Source organism: Falco rusticolus, chromosome 2 (genome assembly GCF_015220075.1).
Source record: "Falco rusticolus isolate bFalRus1 chromosome 2, bFalRus1.pri, whole genome shotgun sequence".
NCBI lineage: Eukaryota > Metazoa > Chordata > Aves > Falconiformes > Falconidae > Falco > Falco rusticolus.
In genome coordinates this window covers 2,228,629-2,251,943 of record NC_051188.1, presented here as the reverse complement: position 1 = coordinate 2,251,943, position 23,315 = coordinate 2,228,629, and the positions used below count along the sequence as shown (strand labels likewise).

The 23,315-nt window shown below is 50.6% G+C and overlaps 3 protein-coding genes across 3 annotated transcripts; 1 reads left to right on the top strand and 2 right to left on the bottom strand.

Annotated features, from left to right (window-relative positions):
• The first annotated feature begins 5,305 nt into the window (after positions 1 to 5,305).
• Positions 5,306 to 6,290, top strand: LOC119143184 (olfactory receptor 52K2-like). The gene has a single exon (XM_037377178.1). The coding sequence runs from the start codon at positions 5,310 to 5,312 to the stop codon at positions 6,288 to 6,290; it is 981 nt and encodes a 326-aa protein (XP_037233075.1). The 5' UTR covers positions 5,306 to 5,309.
• Positions 6,291 to 10,877: 4,587 nt separating this feature from the next.
• LOC119143186 (olfactory receptor 52I2-like) lies at positions 10,878 to 11,825 on the bottom strand. The gene has a single exon (XM_037377179.1). The coding sequence runs from the start codon at positions 11,823 to 11,825 to the stop codon at positions 10,878 to 10,880; it is 948 nt and encodes a 315-aa protein (XP_037233076.1).
• An 8,944-nt stretch (positions 11,826 to 20,769) lies between these two features.
• Positions 20,770 to 21,754, bottom strand: LOC119143238 (olfactory receptor 52K2-like). Its single transcript, XM_037377291.1, has one exon. The coding sequence runs from the start codon at positions 21,748 to 21,750 to the stop codon at positions 20,770 to 20,772; it is 981 nt and encodes a 326-aa protein (XP_037233188.1). The 5' UTR covers positions 21,751 to 21,754.
• Positions 21,755 to 23,315: the final 1,561 nt, after the last annotated feature.

Genomic DNA, 23,315 nt, shown 5'->3' with positions numbered 1-23,315 from the left:
CCACGCATCACTGGGTACAACTCTGATGTTTTTAAGGAGTCATCAGTAATAACTCCAAGATGCCTGTTTCTGAGTGTGAACAGGCAGCTCGTAGCATATTGTCTCTACAAAATTAGGTCCGTGTTTTGCCAGAGCACCTAGTTTTAATGAAACTATACTCATTTTTACTGTCCAATTTATCACTTCATCACTCAGCATTGCAAAATTCTCCCATAATCCCTCAACTACTCTGGGTACAGTGATTTCATAAAAAGTTTCATAATCCAATTCACATCCTTTCCGGTATCTCTTACAGCTCAATTACCTGCTCAGCTAATTGGCAATCTCCCACAAGTGTGAAAAATAACAATTTATTGCTTCTCCTTGGCCATGGTATCTAGGCTGGAGAATGAGCTGCTGAGGACAGCTTGGGGAAAGCAGAGAACACACAAGACCCTGTGACCCTCTTGGCAGTGTGGGCAATGAGCCACCACATAAAATATGAGCTAGCTGGATGTGGGCTTTTCTCACCTGCTGGGCTGTGATTGCAAAAGCCAGATCAGGGATGCAACAGCTACAGATCTACTAGTAGAATAGTCCAGACTTTGTTCTTGTGCCACATAAATTCATTATACACTCTGAACAGGAATCTCCTGCAGTAGTCCAGATTTATAAATATGCCAGACTTGTTGCATATTTATGCTTCTTACTGTAAGACTTGGAGAAAATAAAGGAAATAGATAGGTTAATTCAGAAGAAATACTACGAAATACATTCTTTTTTTGTGTGCTGTATTTGAAGCAGTGATTTATGAATAGGAACAATGGCAGCCTAGCACTTCAATAACTCAGTCAACAGAAACCACATCAAAATAGTGTAAGGACTATCAAAATGAAGACAGCTCGAAAATCAGTGCTCACAGGTGTTTGTGCTCCTCCCCATGACTGGGAGCTGGTGCCCAGAACACCCGGTACATATAGGGATGGAGGAAGAGAGCAGCGCTCTACCGTCACTATTGATGGGGAACAAGGTACGTGCAGCAGGTTTAACCTTCCCCTTACTGAGGCTTCCCCACAGCTCAAGCTCAGAAATGTCAGCAATTCTCCTACAAGAAGATATATCATCAGCCTTTGCACATCTAACCAAGAGGCCTAAAGAAGGTGTGGGGCTCCAGGCTGGGCTATGCCTGTGCTAGTACCATGTACCCAAGGAGTGGACATCACCCACTACCCGCCCCCTCATCCAAGCAGTGAGGGTCAGCAAAATGAACCTCACTCCTCTCCCAGATGCCTGCAAACACAAAAAGGTTTGTCCCCTCTTTCTACCACCTACTTTAGGTAGATGGTCCAGCAGCAGCAGTAGCTCTTTGGAGAGGACCTGCAGACCACCAGCTCACTTCCTTAGCACACAGAAAGAGAAGAAATGCAGCCTGCAGAGCTCCAACAAGAACCTTCTTTACCTCCAGCTCACTATCAGCACCGTGACATCAAAGCTGCAAATTTTCCTGCTCTACATAGGCTGACCTCTGGATTTAGCAGCCCCCCTCAGTCTGCCAGCCAGGATTTTCCAACACCCTTCTCCCTGAAAACCACACTGATCGCCTGTGCTTCATACATGACCTCCCCCCTGAGAGACTGCAGGGTCAGAGGATACCTCCACGAGGTCCAAAGGACCAGCACTCCTTTACAAAGCATTCACTAAAGTTCACGGGTGCTTCAGGATGAACAGGTGGAAGGGGACATTCAAATAGAGCCCTAAGAGTCCAGGCTGCTACCTTGTGCCCCAGAAGGGGTGCAGCGCCACTGGATCCAGAGCCAAAGCGACTTTTACACCAACAGGCTTAAGCCAGGAGGACATATGCACCCTTGCGTGTGTACCAGGAAAGCAGCTAGGCATGCCCAGAGGGGTGTTTGCCCACCCGCAGAGAAAATCTTCCCCCTTTGTGGACCAGAGTTCTGTTTGGCACTGCTCGATGCTGAGACAGACATAACCCATGCAGTGAGAGAGGGCAGTGTGTTTGCTGACAAGCCGTTGCTATTCCTGGCTATCCCCAGGCAGCCCTTTTTCCTCTGTGATGACGACAGTCTCTGAAGTCCCAGCAGTGAGGGACTGGGGCGACTGGGGCCCTTCAGACCTATAACTACCTCCATGCAGGTCCTTTTGGCACGTTGAGGAGTTGCTTGGCTGTGTGAGAGAGAAGCAGTATTTGAAGGTGATGTAGGTAGAGCCAGGGTGGCATCCAAATCGTCCAGGTGAGCTGGGTGGGGGTTCTTGTCATTCAGTCTGGTGGTGTGCCACTATTTTTATGCGCAGTGCCAGTATTTTTATGCGTAGTGCCAAGCTCTGAGCCAGGGTCAACTTTTAGCCACATGGAGGTGGAAGATGAAACAATCTACCGGGAGAAGCTGCTGTGCAGCTATGCCAGTACACCTAGGTGGACTTCGCCTCCTGTTGAGTTAAGGAGCTCCTTTTTTACTTCCAGCTATCCCACATTAAGTGAGTGTTGTGGTGGAGACCTGCCAGGCAGACACCTGCACCCTCGGTTTGCTTCCTTGCATAGGTCAAGTACAGCAGTGCTAATTATTTGCCTGCAAGCTGTTCCTTGGTTAAAGCAGCTTCAGGCAAGCTGTAGGCACACAGGTGTAACATCCACCGACCCAGTCACCTGTGAAGACCTGCAGTTGCCTGGCCATGGCCCTAGGCCTGGCCTTCTTGCTTGCGCAAGCCTCAAGAGGATGCCAGACGCCACAAGGAAGGTAAAGCTTTGTTCTTCTCCCTTCTGGAAAGGGCAAAAGTCAGGAGCCCCGGTGAGATACAGGCTTGGCGCTAGGAGAATGCTCGGGAACAGGCGATGTGGGGAAAGTACGGAGCTTTTGCAATGGGAGATGAGGTCGTGCATGTATCTACCAGAGGTTCCTTTTGATCTTCTACTGGGGAGGGGGTATGGGCTGGGTGATTACTCTAGCTCTCTTCAAACCCCACGTTCCAGCTAACTTTCTTTTGTGCAGGCTGTACGCTGGTCAGGAGTGCTGACTGGCACAGCCAGGGCAGCATGTGGTGGCCAGAGCAGACGGCTGTATGTTTTTTGCCGGCTCAGACTGCCTGGCTGGTAGACTGACAACGTCTCAAAGGTTAAGCGTTTCAAATCCGGTACCTTTAATGGTTATTGCTTAGCAGCAGAGAGGCAGAGCTCACCCGCGCGGGTGAGGAAAGAGTTACAATCTCAGCTTCAAGTCCCAGGATCTACTCAGTCCTTTCAAAGGCAGGGGAGCTTTGCCAGTATGCTAGCAACTGGAGATTTCCACTCCTTTTGCACTTTGTTCAATACCAAGCATCTTGTTCTCTGAGGGCATTTTAAGCTGTCCCACCGTTCAGGAAAGAAATACAGTCAGCAACTCATCTAACGGGGTACAGCAAGCTAGGTCAAGGTGCCCAGCGTCCCCCATTTCTAGAAAACCTTCTGGATTTTGACTACTGCAGTGAGCAAACTGGTCACTTTACAAGTGACTGAACTACTGAATTGCACAACAGAAAACCCTGTCAGCTTTTCAAGCCACAGCAAAAGCACAAAGGAAAAGCTCAGAAGTGTGTCAACTGGCCTGAAAGCGCCGCTGCCCCTGAGCAGCAACAAGTCTGCAAGTGCTGCTCCCATCCCTGCTGTTGCGTGTACAACTGCAAAGCAGCCAAATCGGCAGCAGTATCTTCCTAACACGGCACTCGTATGCAGGCTGCACCTGCAGCCGTTCTTGGGAGCTGGTGGTAGGAGAGGTCCATGCAAGGCTGGCTTGGAGCGGAGGAGATAAAGGAGAAGCTGCTCCAGGTGTGATGCTCTGTACCCGGCTGGCACCTGGCACTGGACACCTGGCACCGTCTCTCAGTGTGTGTGTGTATGAGAGTGTGTGTGTGTCTGCACGTGTGTGTGTTGGGGGTCTGGAGGCACCTCTGGCTGCTAGCTTACTGGCACCGTGGCTGCAGGGCACGTCAAGAGGAGGACGCACAGAATGTAGAGGAGGTCAGGTGTAACGTGGGTGAAACTGAAGCGCAGCAGGGACAGCTCCTTTGCATGAGCCCAATTACAATTAACTTTGTCTTGGCAGCATTTCCCAATATTGCCGTTGCACTGTTTGTACTCACATTGCAAACAGCAATGGCTAGAAACAGAGCAAAAGGCCTCTTGGTTTGTGTCATGTGGAGGGCTCAAAGCGCTTTGGAGGAGAGAGGAAACTCTTCAGGGGTCAAGGAAGTCAAATGAAAGCCAAGGAGATGCAGTCTGGTCCTTGGGTATGTTGGGGAAAAGAGGGGGCACAAGTGAGTGAGGAACTTGCATCTAACTCCCTTGCTGCCAGCAGGCTGATTTAACCCTTCTGTGCCTCCGTTTTCCCTACAGGACGGGGACAATTCACAGCACTCCTTGCCTTTGGCAGGGGCTTGTGGATAAGGAGGTACACACACCCTGGGAGAGTTAGCGCCGGAAGGGAGCGGCACTACAGCCTCAGGACAGTTTTTGCCATGACACTGGTTTTCCTTCCTGATGCAGGAGACAGGGACCCCATACGCAGGATGCCTGTTGAGAGAGGGACTCCAGCAAGGTGGTTTGTATTTGGGCTCCAGCAGGAACAGCCCCCAGAGCTGACAACTAATAAAAGAAAAAAATTAACTATCCCAGCTGAAACCAGGAGAAATGTTTTACGTTGGGATGAAGTCTAAAGACCATCTAGTTCCAACCCCATCCATGGGCAGGGCCCCCTCCCCCCAGCCCAGGCTGCTCCCAGCCCTGTCCAACCAGGACAGGGACAATTCACAGCACTCCTTGCCTTTGGCAGGGGCTTGCAGCAAATGTGTTACACACACCGTAGGATGGTTGCTCTGGAAGGGACAAGCACTACAGCAGCTCTTTGTCATGACACCGAATGGCCTTTTCAACCCAACAGAGCATTCTGGATCTTTCCCCTGCTCCCATCTTAGATTTTTGAACTGATGGCAACTAAATGTTGCTTTGAGCTTGTGACTCCCAAACTATGGAGGGGACGGGTGGAGACAACAGCCAGCGGCCAGCCCGGGGTGGGAGGAGAGGTAAGGGAACTCCCCAAGGTCCAGGCTAAGACCATGTGAGTTTGCGTCTTCCCAGTGATGGCACTGAGTGTACCTGCATAAGAGGCACGAGGATATGAATCCTATCGTACAATGGTTTCATAGAATACCTCGAGTTGGAAGGGGCCCATAAGGGTCATGGAGTCCAGGTCTGTGTGCCTGAGAAGACAGTCGGGGCTATTCTGGCTGTGGCTGGGGTCCACAGCAGTGCTTGTTCCAGCTCATTGCTCTCCCTGCCCATGCCAGCTGTTGCTGTGTCTTCCCTTCCAGCTCTGCAGCAGTGCCTCATGTCCTCCTCCAATCACTCCAGTCCCTCGTCCTTCATCCTGACAGGCATCCCTGGGCTGGAGGATGCTCAGTTCTGGATTGCCTTCCCATTCTGCACCATGTACCTCACGGCAGTGCTGGGGAACATCACGCTCCTCCTGGTGATCAGGATGGACCCAAGCCTGCACACACCCATGTTTTACTTCCTCTCCATGCTGGCTGCCCTTGACCTTGTGCTCACCACTTCCACCATGCCCAAGCTCCTGAGCATCTTCTGGTTCCACTCCCATGAGATCAGCTTTGAGGGCTGTGTGGCCCAGATGTTCTTCATCCACACCTTCTCCATAACGGAGTCAGGGGTGCTGCTCACCATGGCCTTTGACCGATACCTGGCCATCTGCAAGCCCCTGCACTACTCTGCCATCCTGACTGGTCCCACCATTACCAAGCTGGGGCTGGCTGCTGTAGTGCGTGGCGTCACCACCATCTTGCCCGTAACCTGCATGGTGACCAGCCTGTCCTACTGTGGCCCCCACATCATCCACCACTCCTACTGTGAGCACATGTCAGTGGTGAAGTTGGCCTGTGGGGACACGCGGCGCAATAGCATCTATGGGATTACACTTGCTGTTGCTGTGGCTAGCTCAGATTCCATCCTCATCACTGTCTCCTACGTGCTGATTCTGAGGGAAGTCATAGGCCTCTCCTCTAGAGAGGCTCGTCTGAAGTCCTTTGGCACCTGTGGCTCCCACATCGGCGTCATCCTGCTCTTCTACACACCCGCCCTTTTCTCCTTCTACACTCAGCGCTGGGGCCAGAGCATCCCCCCGCAGCTCCACATCCTGATGGCTGACCTCTACCTGCTGGTGCCTCCCATGCTCAACCCGCTCATCTACGGCATGAGGACCAAGCAGATCCGGGACCGTGTGTTCAGCCTGCGCTGGCAGAAATAGATCCAGCCCAGGTCCTGACCCCAGCCCGTCACTAATGCCAGGTGGCAAGGGCTACGGTTTGGAACAGGGAACAACGGCAGCATCTTTGGGGAGCAAAGAAAAAACTTAAAAAGCTGTCTGCTGGAGAAGCAGGACCATGCTGTCATCATCTTGCCCAAACCCTGAAAGCTGGAGGCAGCATGGAGAGTTTGACTGGTGAGACATTATAACTTTAGAAAGTGAATTCTACATTCCTGTTCAGAATGGGAAGGTAAACCGTGTCTAACTCTATCTGTGTCCTTGGTCCTCCTCAGATCTGCACCACCTCCTGCCTCCCCTCTTCATCTCAGCTCTCGATAAAAGCCTGTTACCGCTTTGGAAATGAAAGTCTGTTCATGGACTCATGCTCCCCACGTACCTTTTCCAGCCAGTCTGTAACTCGCCACCTCTCCACTTCCTAGTTTTTAGCAGCTGCCTGATCTTGGTGCCTGGCTATGAGGGGGGAGTGGGGGGTTGCATGTGCACACTGACACACGCACCCCTCCAGATGCTGGCCCAAGCAGATTTTGACTCTTGTCTTGAAAGCTTACTGAAGCATTTGCAGCAATCCCCAAAAGCCAGCTCACCTGAGAACAGGGTCTACAAGTCACACTGAAACCCCGCAGTGTCGCGTTGGGTTTTGTTCCCTTCTTATTAGAAACACCAAACCGGCATCAGCCGTGATGTGCATTCTACAAAACGTTTCCCAATATTTTGAGGAGTGTCCCTACCTCTCTGTGTTGCGTGTCTTCCCTAAGCGTATAGGCCCCTGCAATGGCATCCTGAGGTGAGGAGCAGAGTGTGGGTTAGAGTAGGGGGGCAGAGAACAGGCACTAAACTCCTCTTGTTCTCCTCAGAAAATCTGTGCGTCACTTTATCCACGGTGAAGCCTCATCTCCTAACAGCACAAAGTGACTGACCATCCCAGCTCTCCTTGTGCCTTCACCCCACAGAAATCCGGGCACAGAGGCCTGGTCCCTGAGCAAAGTCTGAGGTCCTACATGTATCCTGCACGGAGCCGGAGAGGAAAGGGGAGCGTTACAAAGACCTGTGTTGAACCCCAAAGACAAGCTGGTGGCTACAAGCTCAATTCTTTCAGTGCCTCCTGACACTGCTGCCTCTGGGTGCCTTCTGGTCTGCTTACAGTCATATCCCCCCACCGTCACCCTCCTCGGCAGCTGTACAATCTACATGATGCCCAACACCTAAAGTGCAGCGCTGATCCTCCCGCCTGACTCAGACACCAGACTCTGCGAGTACCTGAGGCTGGGGGTGGCCAAGATCTGGGGAGGGCACACAGCCGGGACAGAGGACCCAAACTGGCCAAAGGCATATTCCAACGCCATACGAGGTCTGCTCAGCAGTACAAGCTGGGAGGAAGGAGGAGGAGGTGGGGGCATTTCTTACTACACTGTTTGTCTTGCACAGGAACGGCTACGCGTCCTGAAGCCCTGCTTCCTGGGAAGTGGCTGGACATCGTCTGCTGATGGGAAGCAGAGAATCAGTCTTTGGTTTTCCTTTGCCGCCACGCACAGACTTTGCTTTGGCTTTATTAAACCACCTGTATCTTGACCCACGAGCTGTTTGTGCTTTTGTTCCATCTTATTTTCTCCCCCCACTGTGCCGCTGAGGAGGGGAGTGATAGAGCGGCTTGGTGGGCACCTGACATCCAGCCAAGGTGAACGCACCACAGTGGTGCTGATAACGCAGCGATGGTTTATTTACTGCTGAGCAGTGCCTGCACAGCCTCAAGGCCTTTTCTGCTCCTCCTGTTGCCGCAGCAGTGAGTCGCCTTGGGGTGCACAAGGAGGTGGGAGGGGACCCAGCGGGGACAGCTGACCCCAGCTGACCAAAGGGATGTTACAGACCATGCAACATCATGGTCAGCAATACCAGCGGTGAGGGCTGGGGATGGGGGAGGTTTGCCAGGGCTGCCGTTGCTCAGGGACTGGCTGGGCATCGTTCTGCTGGTGCTCGGCAACTGGTGCTTTCTGGTGTTGGAAGAAGGGTTCGCCGGAGTCAAGAAGATGCTCAATATGAGTTATGCATCTTGCTTAACTTTATTAGTTTCTAACACTGCTTATATAGAACCGATACACATGCATATGCGTAAAGCAGAAATATCATTGGTTAGTAGTCTCTAAATGTGCGCGGTTCTCACACCCCTAATTATCATGACTAAAATAAGCATTCTATCCCTGTAGCTAATTGTGTTGCTGTGCTTCAGCCTTGTAGTTTGTTACTCCCTATTTTCCCATACCGGTCCCTATCTTTCTTGGCCCTGCACCTGCTTTCCCAGCAGCTGTAGCTTGTTACAGCCACGGCCTGTTGGCACAACATAAGTTCTTGGTCTCAGGATTCAAGAATAGTCAAGGCTACTTTCTTGTTGACTTCAGCACAGCAACTTCAGTACAATTCTGATTACAGGCCTATTCTAATACCAGGCCTGGATTGTGCAGTTCTTCAGAGATTGTAAGGCCATGTTTCTGCAGCCATTCTTCTACGTTCTGGATCACTTGTCTTCCCGGCTTTTGTTTTCCTTTGCTGTTGGTGGTTCTGAGGTTTCTTTCATTTTTACTATGAAACTATCTTTACCTCAGCCCATGAGTATTTGCGCTTCTCCTCTTCTGATTTCTGCCCCATCCCACTGTGGGGAGCAGCGAGTGAGTGGCTGTGTGCTGCTCAGCTGCCTACCGGCTCTAGACCACGACAAGCATGGATGCCATCCTCCTGCAGGGCCTGCAGCAGGGACCTGTCTGCCATGTGCCGAGGTTTCTGGGATGTGTGATTAAAGGTTCACCACCATGAACCCAAAGCAGCAGAGGGACATGGCAGGCGGGGGGACCCCAATATCCCACTCCAAGCCAACAGAGCCCCCAGCCTGGCTGCTCCCCAGGCTGTCCCAGGAGGATGCTCAGCCCATGGCCACATGTGAGACCTCCAAGGTGGCCAATGGCAGAGGGTCTCCCTCCTTGCCAACTCACATGGCGTACTGCCTACAGGGTGTTGGGGACAATCGATATGGGATGCCAGGTAGAGGCATTTGGGGACTGTGTGGCACTTGCTATGGCATGTTTAGGGGAGGAACCAAAGGCTGGCAATGGGAGGGATGAGTGTGGACTGGGTGCAATCAAGTGTGGGAAAGCCAAGGGATAAGGGGATGAAAGCGTCCAGTGCCACGTAAACAGGCGGTTGGTCAATATGCTGTCTGTCTGTGCTTGGTGCCCCATCCCTGCTAGTGGTCAAAGCCAGGCTGGACGGGGTTGTGAGCAACACGTCCTGGTGGGAGGTTTCCCTGTCCCTGGCACGTAGGGCGGAATGAGATGTTTTCAACTGTGTCTTTCAACTCAAATGTTTCTGTCATTCTATGCATGTATGACATGTACTCTCATGTTCACTGAAATTGCCCCTCTGCTTGGGAGCCTCCAGTACCAGTTCACAATAATGCCTGCAGAAATATCCTTATCTCATTTTGATGGTAGACTTTGTGTTTCCTGATGATAAGCTGTAAAGCCTCAAAACGGCTCCTGTGTGTGCAGTTTCCAGATAAAACCTGACATTGCTGAGAGACCTGGATTGTCTGGGTCATTCCCAGGTAGGTCACAGCTTCCAGAAGAAGAGGGCTCTCACAAACAGGGAAGTCTCAGAATGGTTGGGTGCTGCAGCCCCCAGACAGAGCCTGTCAATCCTGGCTGAACATAGCTGGCTGGCTCAGTCAGGGTTCAAAAAAGTCCGGGATGCAGCTCGTCTAATATCAGCAAGAGCTCGCTTGGCTCAGGACACTCAGACCTATTCCATGCTGTCCTTCAGGCCTCCAAGACATGCTAGATTTATCTATTCAGGTACTTTTGCTCATTACAAGAAGACACAGGATTGGGAAGTATCCCCAAGGAGCCTCAGTGTTTATTTCCACCACCACAAGCTGTGGACACTTAGATCCAGTGAGAAACACCATTGTGCATCTCCCTGCTTCGGTTTCCCCACCCAGCTTGTGTGAACTGTTGAATGGACAGAATGCTTTGAAGAGCTTATCTTTGAATATGCTCAGTTTCCATCATCACCCAGAAACCCAGAAAAGCTTGTCCATTCTCAGTGAGGGTCAACCTTTTGTACAAGAGAAGCCCAGAGAGGAGAGCCTCTGTGGCTATAGCACCTGCAGTGTGTGACAGTGTCCTGTTGCCAGTCCTGAGGACTAAAGAAGACAACACAGAAGAAATTTCCCCATTTGGAAAAGAATCTGTATATTGACACAAATATACCTGGAGCCCTGAAATGCTGCTTTAAATTATCACAGGTATGTTCATGGCATCGGGAACATCCCAAAACTCAAAGGTTGTTGCTTACTTCTCTGAATCATCTGGAAAGCAGGAAGCGAAATAGGACCTGACCTTTGCTCATGCTCCCAGTCCCAAATAACTCTCATCAGAGTAGGGTGTCATGTGGTCATTAAAGTCAATGAGTCCTTCCTCTTTCTCTCATTGCTTCTATTCACCGTGTGCATTCAATGGGAATGAAATTGGTGCTGTCTTTGCATAGATGAACACAATTGGAAAACTACTAACTACTGTGTCAGGCATGAACCTTCCTGAAAAAAAGCATTTTGAGCACTGCCTGCCGGATCTGCTTGGTCCTCATGCTGTAAATGATGGGGTTCAGCATGGTGGGGAGGGTCAGGTAAAAATCAGCCAGCAGAACCTGTACATGCACAGATATGCTGCTGCCAAACTGCTGTGCATATATGGAGACTATCCCAGGGATGTAATACAGCAGCATCACAGAGATATGACACCCACAGGTGCGGAAGGCCTTCCAGCAGGATTTCTTCTGCAGGGCAGTTTTAAAGATCATCCCATAGGACACAGCAATGAAAGCCATGTCCATCCCTACTATAAGAGAGGACCCAACCACACTGTAAAGCCTGCTGGGCCTGGGGTCTGCACATGCCAGCTTTGCCATGGCCATGTGCTCACAGTACAAATGGGGAACCACATGGGAACGGCAATAGGGGAGATTTGTCACTAACCCTGTTAAGGGGACCATGAAAAGGAGAGCTCTCACTACAATGGCCAGGCCTATTTGGGCAATTGTTTGGTGATTCAAGATGGCTTGGTACCTGAGGGGGTGACAAATTGCAACATAACGGTCAACAGCCATGGCCAGCAGCACTCCCGACTCCTCTGATGTTGTGAAGTGAACAAGGAACATCTGAACAAAACAGGCCATGTAACCAATCTCAGTAGAGTTCTGCCAGAATACACTCAGCATCTTAGGGACAATGGATGTTACCATCATCACATCAACGACTGCCAACATGCCCAGGAAGCAGTGGATGGGGTCACGCAGGGAGCTGTCCAACCCAATGACGAGCAAAACTACACCATTTCCTACCAAGGTGATGATATAGGCTGAGCAGAAAAGGATGCCCAGACAGGTGGAGAAAGCTTCCAAGCTGGGAACACCCACGAGGATGAAAGAAGAGGAGCTGCTGTTGGGGTGGTTGAAGGGATCAGAAGCCATGCAGAAGAATCTTGCTTTTGTGCTTAAAAATAGGAGCCCTGTTTTAAACCCTGAGATGTCCAGAACCAAGGGGGATGAGCTGGGCACTCTTCATCAGCGCAAAAGCCAGATCCGGAATCCACATTGTTATTATGATGTGTGAGATAGGAGTGATCCAGCATAACATGGCCAGCCAGGGGGAATGGATCAGAAATGCTGAATAAATCGGGCAGTTACGGCTTGAAAGTTCCTATGAGATGAAGAAGTTCATGTTCCAAGTTGTGCCACCAGGGACAACCAAGGGACTTTTACAGTCTGTTGCTTGTGAAAAGCTGATTTCTTTGTTGGTCACTCACCACTGCTCAGATGACATCTTGAAATAAGCTGCAAGAGGAGAGAAAAAATGCCTGCATCCAGCTTCCCTCAGACAGAGCTTTTGCCTGAGCAGCCCTGGCTTCCCCACAATGGGCTCAGCATAGCAAATTTCTCCAAATTTGCAGGGCGAGAAGTGGTCTCAGAAAGTGCTCTGCAACATTAAGCATCATCATTAAGCATCATTAAGCCTTTTGCTGCTCTGTCTTCATTCTGTCATTCACCCATGAAAGAAGCCCACAAAACTAGATGGTAGTCAGAGGAAAATGTTAACTTCTGAGGTTTTATTCTGGTGGAAGAAGCTTGAAGGTAATACAGAAACTCCAGAGAACAATCCTGGAGAGACAAGAAGGGTCTGAGTATGGTGGGCAGGATCTACACATTCATGCCAGAACTTTGCTACTGCTCCTGCTGCTTCCTCACACACAGTGGCAAAGACCAGGAAGATGAGGATCACACCAGATCCCTGCCTGTTAAAATAAATTGCCTGGATCATCCATCAGCAGCTTTTTAGCAAGCAGCAAGCTGTGGGGTGGCTCATGGCTAACAATATCCATGATAGTGACAACGTGGAGTAAAATTCACCTGTGCACAGCCCTGCCACAGGATCATCATTTAGGGTAAAATTTAACATTAGTCACAACCAATGTGGCACTACTGAGAAGCAGAAGCTGGATAAGTTCAGAATAGAAATAAAGATATTCAGAGACAACTAAAGAAACACAGCATCTGAAGTTTTAAAATAGAGAGCAGACTTCTGTAGGCTTTGAAGTCTCCATTTGAACTATAACTTAACCCCAGCTTTGGGGTTGCTATAGGAGCTGCTGGCTTACCTTCTGGCCTAAATGTCTATGAATCAAGACATTTTAGAGGTTGAAACAGGATCAAAATTTCTTTTTAATTACTGCACATAATTGCACTGCATTGACCCTCTGCATCCTGGTAACCAGGAGCTGCAGGAGTCAGGTGTGAATCCAGATTTGAGCAGTGAGGTTAACCTGTGGCTGCTTTTACCAACGCACACTCTCAAGCAGACCCACATACTGCCAGGGACACGGATCAGCCTTTCAGACCAGCCCCTGCTGCAAAACAGAGCTGTGCACCTAGGGATGGTGCAAGCCCTAGTCTAATACACCAGATCTCAGGGTCTGTCTACATGAGGGTCCCTCTGCAAAGATTCAGGACATGGCTCAGCTGCCTAAACACAGGTGCCTAGAGCCATCTGAGATCCATCATGTATCCCATTTGCCCTCTACTCCTTTTGCATCCAACAGGTTACAGGTCCTTGCAAACCCTTGGTAATGGTCCACCTCTCCCACATGGATGCCTTGGGTACCTGGAGGCATCTCAAGTGGCTGTAGACATCCAAGTAAGTGGCAGTGGAATGACACTCTGAGGGTCTAAGAACCTGTTGTAGTCAGAGAAGGGCTCGAGCATGGAGCCTACAAAGTAACTGACTCCTTAAATGTAGGTGTCTGCCCTAGGGTGAGCTGAGTTGCTCTCAAGGAACCATAGGGGCTGGATCTCCACTGGCTGTACGCAGTGCTCACACTCCAAGAAATCATGTACACAAGCATATGTGGACACCTACCTCCAGGCACTTACGTATGTCTGAATCCAGAGCCATGTCCCCACATGCCTACATCCAAGGCAAGAAGGTATTTTCTTCCAGAAGGTCTCTTCTGCACCCAGTGCCTGGTGCAATATTATTATCAGTATTGCAGAAGTATTGAAGAACCCTTATCAGTGGGACTTCTTAGCCTGGGAGATGGAAAAATATAACACAAAAGAGCTTTGCAGCTTAAGTAAAGGCTTCTGATCTTTCTGATCTCTGCTAAGAAGAATAAGCACAGGTATCTGTTGCGCCTGTGGGACTGTCACCTGGAAGGCTGCAGTAGCACGTCTCTGCATATCTTTAAGTGCAGCAACATGGGAGTATTAATCCATCCTCTGGAAATCCCCCAAGGGACAGCAGATGGAGAACACAGATTAGGTTGTCTGTCTTTTGAGCAGATAGAAATTTTCAAGACTGTTTCAGCTTCTTTCTTTAGCTCTCTCTTGCAGTGTCATACCATTGGGGTCTCAGGGTTGTGGTGGTCTCCAGAGCCTGCTGGGTGCCCATGAGACCAATGTACAAAATGTAAACTCTGAAGTCCATCTGAAGAGAAGCAAAATCACTTTGGTTTTGCCAGAGAGAGCAAGGTAGTTTGGAGACTCTGGGTTTCCACTCTTCTCTCCGCTCAGAACCACTACAGCAAACTTTTATGTCTGTTGAGTCCCTGAAGAGTTTGTGCAAGAATTGTTGCAGGGAGGTAGGATCTCACAGAAGGTGCTGAGCCTTGGCTGCATCATGCAGTACATGGGCAAGGAATGATGCCTACAGATCATGCATAAGGAAACCATACATTATGGTAAACCTCCAGTAGGTGTAAGGCCTTCCTTTAAGGATCATTGCCAGGATGCCAGCTCATTAGGGAATAAATCCCTAATCTTCCCTAATTTTCAGTTTATTTAAAAAAAAAAAAAAAGATTTTTGGGGAAGTGCAGATGTAAGCAGAAGCTCAGTACAAGAGGAACACCATTCTGCAGTGGAGCTCGTCCTTCACTTTCCTGTGAGCCATATAAAGTTATTCTGACTGATACATGGTAAGCAGGGATACATTTGTTTTATGGCAGTGACAAGGCTGTGTCAGGGCCAAGCATGGCACCGAGGGGAGAGGCAGAATTGCCTTGGAGGGCTTCCATCCCTGCTCTGTCCCACTGAGATACTCTTCTGCCATGTCCTGTCTTTTCTGTCTCCACTCTCAATGCTTTCTGCTTGGTCTCACCCCACTCCCCCCCCACTCCCCCCCCCCCCCCCCCCCAATAAAATAAATCTCAGTTGGACAGAACAGCACAGAATTTGTTCAACTCAGGGGCTCAGCAATGAGGGATGTGTGAGATGGGGGAGGAAATGAAGACATGGTCATTTGTGACATGTGGGTAATGTCATTCCCAGAGATTTGGTCAGAAAGGGGTGGTTTTCCTAAAGCAAGGATTTTGTTCTTCATTCCCTGCACTAAGAGCACTTTCTTCTCAGCCTCTGTGTTCTGTGTTTGACTCTGCAAACAGCATGTCCCCAGAAGAATGTGTGTGTGCACTCAGGGTGTGAGATGGAGATGCATCCTCCAATGCATCTACATTTCCTTGAGTGGTCCCTATGTAAACTTTCTTGTCCCATAAACTTGACTCCAACCAACCAGCTTCCTGGAGAGCCTGGGAGGGTGTCTGAGACTGCCTGGCCCCATGCATGTTCTAGAAGGCACAGACCTGATGTCAGATGGGTGCATCAATTCTGACACTTGGGACGCTTCAGTCTGTCAGAACTTCTACCTCAAAGTAGCCTGTAAGAGTTACAGCTGAGCAAGTTTCTGCTCAGTACAAGATGTTTATACCATCCATCACTCAGCTCCATGTGGACTCAATGTTACCTCTTCTGCCATGGTCTTAGGCACATTTTTTTCTTGGCCTCTCCTCCTTCCAGGGACCCATGTCTTCTCCACACCTGAACAAACACAGCCAGCCAGAAATGTCCCTGAGCCTCCATCTTGCAGGGATCTCTGCATGTTGGATAGCAACAATGCCTTGCAATTTCTCCTTTCCAGACACGTACACTGGCACTGTGTCCCATTGAGCACAGGGAGTGTCTTCAGGAGTCAGGTCATGTGCTTGATATGTCTTAATAGTAGATCAGGAAGTCTCAGTACACCCGAAGCAAGACTGTACTCCCAAGAGAGGTCCCTCCATGCCTCTCACACACTTTGGGGCCTGTCACATCATAAATGTCACTGTATTTATTGGTCTTGCACCCAGGAGATTCCTGGCTGCTGATCTGGACAACAGAGTACAAACACTGACCCTGCTCCAGGGAGTTGGTAGGTAGAGACTAGTCATGCAGGTCAACAGAGACTGAAAACACTCACAAAATTGCAAACATCCTCAATGGCCTGATCCTGTTCTCCTCTCTGGCTGATTAGGGTGAACGTTTTTAGAGGAAATTATATATAGATGTATATAATATGGATCCCTCTAGTAGCTGTGCTTAGACATTCAGTCTATCCAGTAGCTGGCCCTGCATCCCTGGTCTCCCCAGTTGCCTCATGCATATCCACACACATGTGTGAACCGCTGTCTTAGCTGACTGAACACTGTGGCATCACCAGTGGCTCACTCCATGCTCTCTGCACTAGCATTAGCTTGGACTGTCCTGGTTTCATCAGTAGAAACTCGCACATTCTGGCCTCTACAGTATGCAGCCAAGGCTTACAGCCTCACTTATACCTGGCTTTCAAATCTCAGCCTAATCACTGGTTGGATCTTCTTAATGTTTGCTGGTGCTTGCACACTGACATACATACCCACCCCACACGTATACAACTCAGTCTCTCCAAGCGCTGGCACCCAATACTCATGGGCCACTACGGTCCATGCTCACCACACCAGGAGCTGGTGCTCAGCCCTTGGTACTCACACATGCACACAGATTAGAGGGCCTCTCACCCAAGTACGTTGTTAAAAATGAGTTTAACGAGCAAAGAGGGCAGACTGTGCTGATCAGGCACCAAGCACAGACAGACAGCGTGTTGACCAACCGCCTGTTTACGTGGCACTGGACGCTTTCATCCCCTTATCCCTTGGCTTTCCCACACTTGATTGCACCCACTCTACACTCGTCCCTCCCCTTGCCAGCCTTTGGTTCCTCCCCTAAACATGCCATAGCAAGTGCCACACAGTCCCCAAATGCCTCTACCTGGCATCCCATATCGATTGTCCCCAACACCCTGTAGGCAGTACGCCATGTGAGTTGGCAAGGAGGGAGACCCTCTGCCATTGGCCAACTTGGAGGTCTCACATGTGGCCATGGGCTGAGCATCCTCATTTGATATCCTGTAGCTCCTATATGAAAACAAGCAGAGAAGAGTCAGCCTTTGTCTTTCCTCCATGTGCCACCAGGAGATGTGAAAATAAGTACACCTCAGATGATGGAAGTTTTATTGCAGACCTGCAGGAGGATTTTTAACCCCTCCATCAGGACCGAGTATTTGATTTGCCATCTTCATCTCCCATTTGTCTTGCTCTGTATCTACAAAGATGGAGCTGAAGAGGACCTTCTGCATCACAGAGCCAAGCACCTGTTGCTTTGCATGTGACAGCTGGCCTTACCCAGGGAAACTGGTAGTCACCACCTAAGGGTACTTTGCTTCCATGCATCTGCTGGCAGATAGCTCCAACACCCCACCCTGCTCCAACAGCTGGGAGATTACCTCTACTTTCCTCCCTCAGTGTGTTCCCCTCCACTTGCTATCACTACTGAAGTTAAATCTGATTATGCTTTTCCCTCCCTGGCATTTGCACCCCAACATGTCTATGAAGACACACAACCCAGCCTGATCTTTGCTAAGCAAAAGAGTCTCTGCTCTTTCGCCCCCCTGCCTGGTTAGAGTCATGCAGACGAGGTCTCACAAAGGGGTCTTGGATGATGCACAATGCTTTGCCCAAGACCAGTCTCCAAAGAGCTCCACTTTACATATGGTTTCAGTAGTCCCAAGCTTTTGAGGTCCAGGGGCCCACATCACTTTCACCTCTCCCACTTGGCATGGAGAGGCACTGGGGTTTCTGTTTCCCAGGGGTGCACCTTTCAGCCAAATTAATTGCTGTTTCCCGGCAGGACCTTGCAGACAGAGTGTGACCTTGTCCAGAAAGCATCACGTTATCAAGGGCAGATCTTCCCAGGCAAATGTGATTGCTTCCTTTCTGGTCATTTATAAAACACATTAGCAAATTAAAGTGAAGTTTCTCAGCAAATCATACCCTCAGAACTGCTTGTTGGGTGGACACCAGTGGGTAGGATGAAGGTGAAGGGCAGGGGCAAAGGGCAGAGCTGGAGGTCTGCAGGTGGAGGTGTCCAGTGGTGGGCACTTCAGGGAAAATCATGGCAAAGTAGAGGGAGTTCAGAAATAAGGATGAAGTTAAGATGGAGAGCTGAGGGGACTGGCTCGCCTGGGGAATGGTCTTGAGAAAAGCCTGGAAACGTATGCAAGGCTACAGTGGCCCCGAAAGCAAGGATCTGTCCTGCATGTCCTCTGAAAGGACAAGTCAGGGCTTTAAATGCCAGGACGAGTTTAGGCTTAACGAAATTTTTTTCTGATGATAAAGCTAGCAATGCCCTGATGAGGAATAGAACTGCAGTGCCCAAGGGGACTGATGCTCTGATTTTGCAGAAAACCAGGTTAGACAAGAAATCTCTTAGGAATGGCCCTGGTACAGCCACCTTGTACTGGCAAGGGTGCCACATCAGGTCAGGTTTTGTGCACTTCTCTACACGACTTCTGACCCTGGCCCAGGGAGTGACTGCAGAAACACCTTCACAAACCAAACACGCACGCTCCTTCCCCACTTCCTCCACACAGAGTCCCGCATCGGAGACTAAGCAAACAGAATGGAGGAGAAGAAAAGCTTTTTGCCTGTGGATAAAGTTTACCCTGAAATTTATGCAGTTGCAAAGTCCCTGAGATGACAATGTGCAAGGTGGTCTGAGATTTTTCTGTTGCAAGAAGGCGAGGTTGCCCAAGATTTTCTCCAAAAGCCAGGATGCAATTTTTTTTTTTTAGAGAATGTGGTCAAGAAGTATGGGAATGGAGAGGCTCATGGGGCCTTTTCCAGACTCTATTTACCTATCTATTGATCTATTTTTATATATATGTAATAGCTATATTCTTAAAGTTTATAAAGAGAAGTCTGCAGCAGCAGATCCTCTTGTACTACTTGTCCAGAAAGTGATGGGTGACCTGCCTGGTTTGCTGCTGCAGATTTGTCCAAATAAATGAGCAGATGCACCCACCTCACCCAGCCCCTGCAGGAGCAGTGATGGCCACTCCAGCTTGCAACACGTATGTTGCCTGCTCATGCAGCAGATCAGTTCTGGCCTACTGCAGACTAAATTTGCCTAGGGTCTCCTGCAGCTGCAAAGACAGGAATTGCCTTGGAAACCCCCTGACCAAAGAGAGCTGGCACTGCAGGGCGAGAGGTCTATTGGGAGCCATGGTGTGCTTCCCTGGAGGGGATGAGAAGAGCTCTACCAAACCTGGCTGGGTGCCCCAGGGCAGGGGAGGTAGGCTGATACTGGGAGCAGTGCATCCGACCTGGCAGCACCAGGCACTGGCCACGGAGGCCACCCTGTAAGTGGACAATAAATCCACCGCCTGGGAGACTCCAAGCAGCACACCTAGCACTGGCACTTCCCAGCCCCAACCTGGACAAAGACTACAAGGCTCAGGTTGGAAGAATCTGGTGTCTGAGTCAGGCGGGAGGATCAGCGCTGCACTTTAGGTGTTGGGCATCATGTAGATTGTACAGCTGCCGAGGAGGGTGACGGTGGGGGGATACGACTGTAAGCAGACCAGAAGGCACCCAGAGGCAGCAGTGTCAGGAGGCACTGAAAGAATTGAGCTTGTAGCCACCAGCTTGTCTTTGGGGTTCAACACAGGTCTTTGTAACGCTCCCCTTTCCTCTCCGGCTCCGTGCAGGATACATGTAGGACCTCAGACTTTGCTCAGGGACCAGGCCTCTGTGCCCGGATTTCTGTGGGGTGAAGGCACAAGGAGAGCTGGGATGGTCAGTCACTTTGTGCTGTTAGGAGATGAGGCTTCACCATGGATAAAGTGACGCACAGATTTTCTGAGGAGAACAAGAGGAGTTTAGTGCCTGTTCTCTGCCCCCCTACTCTAACCCACACTCTGCTCCTCACCTCAGGATGCCATTGCAGGGGCCTATACGCTTAGGGAAGACACGCAACACAGAGAGGTAGGGACACTCCTCAAAATATTGGGAAACGTTTTGTAGAATGCACATCACGGCTGATGCCGGTTTGGTGTTTCTAATAAGAAGGGAACAAAACCCAACGCGACACTGCGGGGTTTCAGTGTGACTTGTAGACCCTGTTCTCAGGTGAGCTGGCTTTTGGGGATTGCTGCAAATGCTTCAGTAAGCTTTCAAGACAAGAGTCAAAATCTGCTTGGGCCAGCATCTGGAGGGGTGCGTGTGTCTAAGTGTGCATATGCAACCCCCCACCCCCCCCTCATAGCCAGGCACCAAGATCAGGCAGCTGCTAAAAACTAGGAAGTGGAGAGGTGGCGAGTTACAGACTGGCTGGAAAAGGTACGTGGGGAGCATGAGTCCATGAACAGACTTTCATTTCCAAAGCGGTAACAGGCTTTTATCGAGAGCTGAGATGAAGAGGGGAGGCAGGAGGTGGTGCAGATCTGAGGAGGACCAAGGACACAGATAGAGTTAGACACGGTTTACCTTCCCATTCTGAACAGGAATGTAGAATTCACTTTCTAAAGTTATAATGTCTCACCAGTCAAACTCTCCATGCTGCCTCCAGCTTTCAGGGTTTGGGCAAGATGATGACAGCATGGTCCTGCTTCTCCAGCAGACAGCTTTTTAAGTTTTTTCTTTGCTCCCCAAAGATGCTGCCGTTGTTCCCTGTTCCAAACCGTAGCCCTTGCCACCTGGCATTAGTGACGGGCTGGGGTCAGGACCTGGGCTGGATCTATTTCTGCCAGCGCAGGCTGAACACACGGTCCCGGATCTGCTTGGTCCTCATGCCGTAGATGAGCGGGTTGAGCATGGGAGGCACCAGCAGGTAGAGGTCAGCCATCAGGATGTGGAGCTGCGGGGGGATGCTCTGGCCCCAGCGCTGAGTGTAGAAGGAGAAAAGGGCGGGTGTGTAGAAGAGCAGGATGACGCCGATGTGGGAGCCACAGGTGCCAAAGGACTTCAGACGAGCCTCTCTAGAGGAGAGGCCTATGACTTCCCTCAGAATCAGCATGTAGGAGACAGCGATGAAGCTGGAGTCTGAGCCCACCACAACGGTGGCTACCGTGATCCCATAGATGCTGTTGCGCCGCGTGTCCCCACAGGCCAACTTCACCACTGACATGTGCTCACAGTAGGAGTGGTGGATGACGTGGGGGCCACAGTAGGACAGGCTGGTCACCATGCAGGTTACGGGCAAGATGGTGGTGACGCCACGCACTACAGCAGCCAGCCCCAGCTTGGTAATGGTGGGACCAGTCAGGATGGCAGAGTAGTGCAGGGGCTTGCAGATGGCCAGGTATCGGTCAAAGGCCATGGTGAGCAGCACCCCTGACTCCGTTATGGAGAAGGTGTGGATGAAGAACATCTGGGCCACACAGCCCTCAAAGCTGATCTCATGGGAGTGGAACCAGAAGATGCTCAGGAGCTTGGGCATGGTGGAAGTGGTGAGCACAAGGTCAAGGGCAGCCAGCATGGAGAGGAAGTAAAACATGGGTGTGTGCAGGCTTGGGTCCATCCTGATCACCAGGAGGAGCGTGATGTTCCCCAGCACTGCCGTGAGGTACATGGTGCAGAATGGGAAGGCAATCCAGAACTGAGCATCCTCCAGCCCAGGGATGCCTGTCAGGATGAAGGACGAGGGACTGGAGTGATTGGAGGAGGACATGAGGCACTGCTGCAGAGCTGGAAGGGAAGACACAGCAACAGCTGGCATGGGCAGGGAGAGCAATGAGCTGGAACAAGCACTGCTGTGGACCCCAGCCACAGCCAGAATAGCCCCGACTGTCTTCTCAGGCACACAGACCTGGACTCCATGACCCTTATGGGCCCCTTCCAACTCGAGGTATTCTATGAAACCATTGTACGATAGGATTCATATCCTCGTGCCTCTTATGCAGGTACACTCAGTGCCATCACTGGGAAGACGCAAACTCACATGGTCTTAGCCTGGACCTTGGGGAGTTCCCTTACCTCTCCTCCCACCCCGGGCTGGCCGCTGGCTGTTGTCTCCACCCGTCCCCTCCATAGTTTGGGAGTCACAAGCTCAAAGCAACATTTAGTTGCCATCAGTTCAAAAATCTAAGATGGGAGCAGGGGAAAGATCCAGAATGCTCTGTTGGGTTGAAAAGGCCATTCGGTGTCATGACAAAGAGCTGCTGTAGTGCTTGTCCCTTCCAGAGCAACCATCCTACGGTGTGTGTAACACATTTGCTGCAAGCCCCTGCCAAAGGCAAGGAGTGCTGTGAATTGTCCCTGTCCTGGTTGGACAGGGCTGGGAGCAGCCTGGGCTGGGGGGAGGGGGCCCTGCCCATGGATGGGGTTGGAACTAGATGGTCTTTAGACTTCATCCCAACGTAAAACATTTCTCCTGGTTTCAGCTGGGATAGTTAATTTTTTTCTTTTATTAGTTGTCAGCTCTGGGGGCTGTTCCTGCTGGAGCCCAAATACAAACCACCTTGCTGGAGTCCCTCTCTCAACAGGCATCCTGCGTATGGGGTCCCTGTCTCCTGCATCAGGAAGGAAAACCAGTGTCATGGCAAAAACTGTCCTGAGGCTGTAGTGCCGCTCCCTTCCGGCGCTAACTCTCCCAGGGTGTGTGTACCTCCTTATCCACAAGCCCCTGCCAAAGGCAAGGAGTGCTGTGAATTGTCCCCGTCCTGTAGGGAAAACGGAGGCACAGAAGGGTTAAATCAGCCTGCTGGCAGCAAGGGAGTTAGATGCAAGTTCCTCACTCACTTGTGCCCCCTCTTTTCCCCAACATACCCAAGGACCAGACTGCATCTCCTTGGCTTTCATTTGACTTCCTTGACCCCTGAAGAGTTTCCTCTCTCCTCCAAAGCGCTTTGAGCCCTCCACATGACACAAACCAAGAGGCCTTTTGCTCTGTTTCTAGCCATTGCTGTTTGCAATGTGAGTACAAACAGTGCAACGGCAATATTGGGAAATGCTGCCAAGACAAAGTTAATTGTAATTGGGCTCATGCAAAGGAGCTGTCCCTGCTGCGCTTCAGTTTCACCCACGTTACACCTGACCTCCTCTACATTCTGTGCGTCCTCCTCTTGACGTGCCCTGCAGCCACGGTGCCAGTAAGCTAGCAGCCAGAGGTGCCTCCAGACCCCCAACACACACACGTGCAGACACACACACACTCTCATACACACACACACTGAGAGACGGTGCCAGGTGTCCAGTGCCAGGTGCCAGCCGGGTACAGAGCATCACACCTGGAGCAGCTTCTCCTTTATCTCCTCCGCTCCAAGCCAGCCTTGCATGGACCTC

Excerpts from the sequence above, each read along its gene's own strand:
- LOC119143184 (XM_037377178.1), top strand. The coding sequence starts at position 5,310 with ATGCCAGCTGTTGCTGTGTCTTCCCTTCCAGCTCTGCAGCAGTGCCTC.
- LOC119143186 (XM_037377179.1), bottom strand. The coding sequence starts at position 11,825 with ATGGCTTCTGATCCCTTCAACCACCCCAACAGCAGCTCCTCTTCTTTC.
- LOC119143238 (XM_037377291.1), bottom strand. The coding sequence starts at position 21,750 with ATGCCAGCTGTTGCTGTGTCTTCCCTTCCAGCTCTGCAGCAGTGCCTC.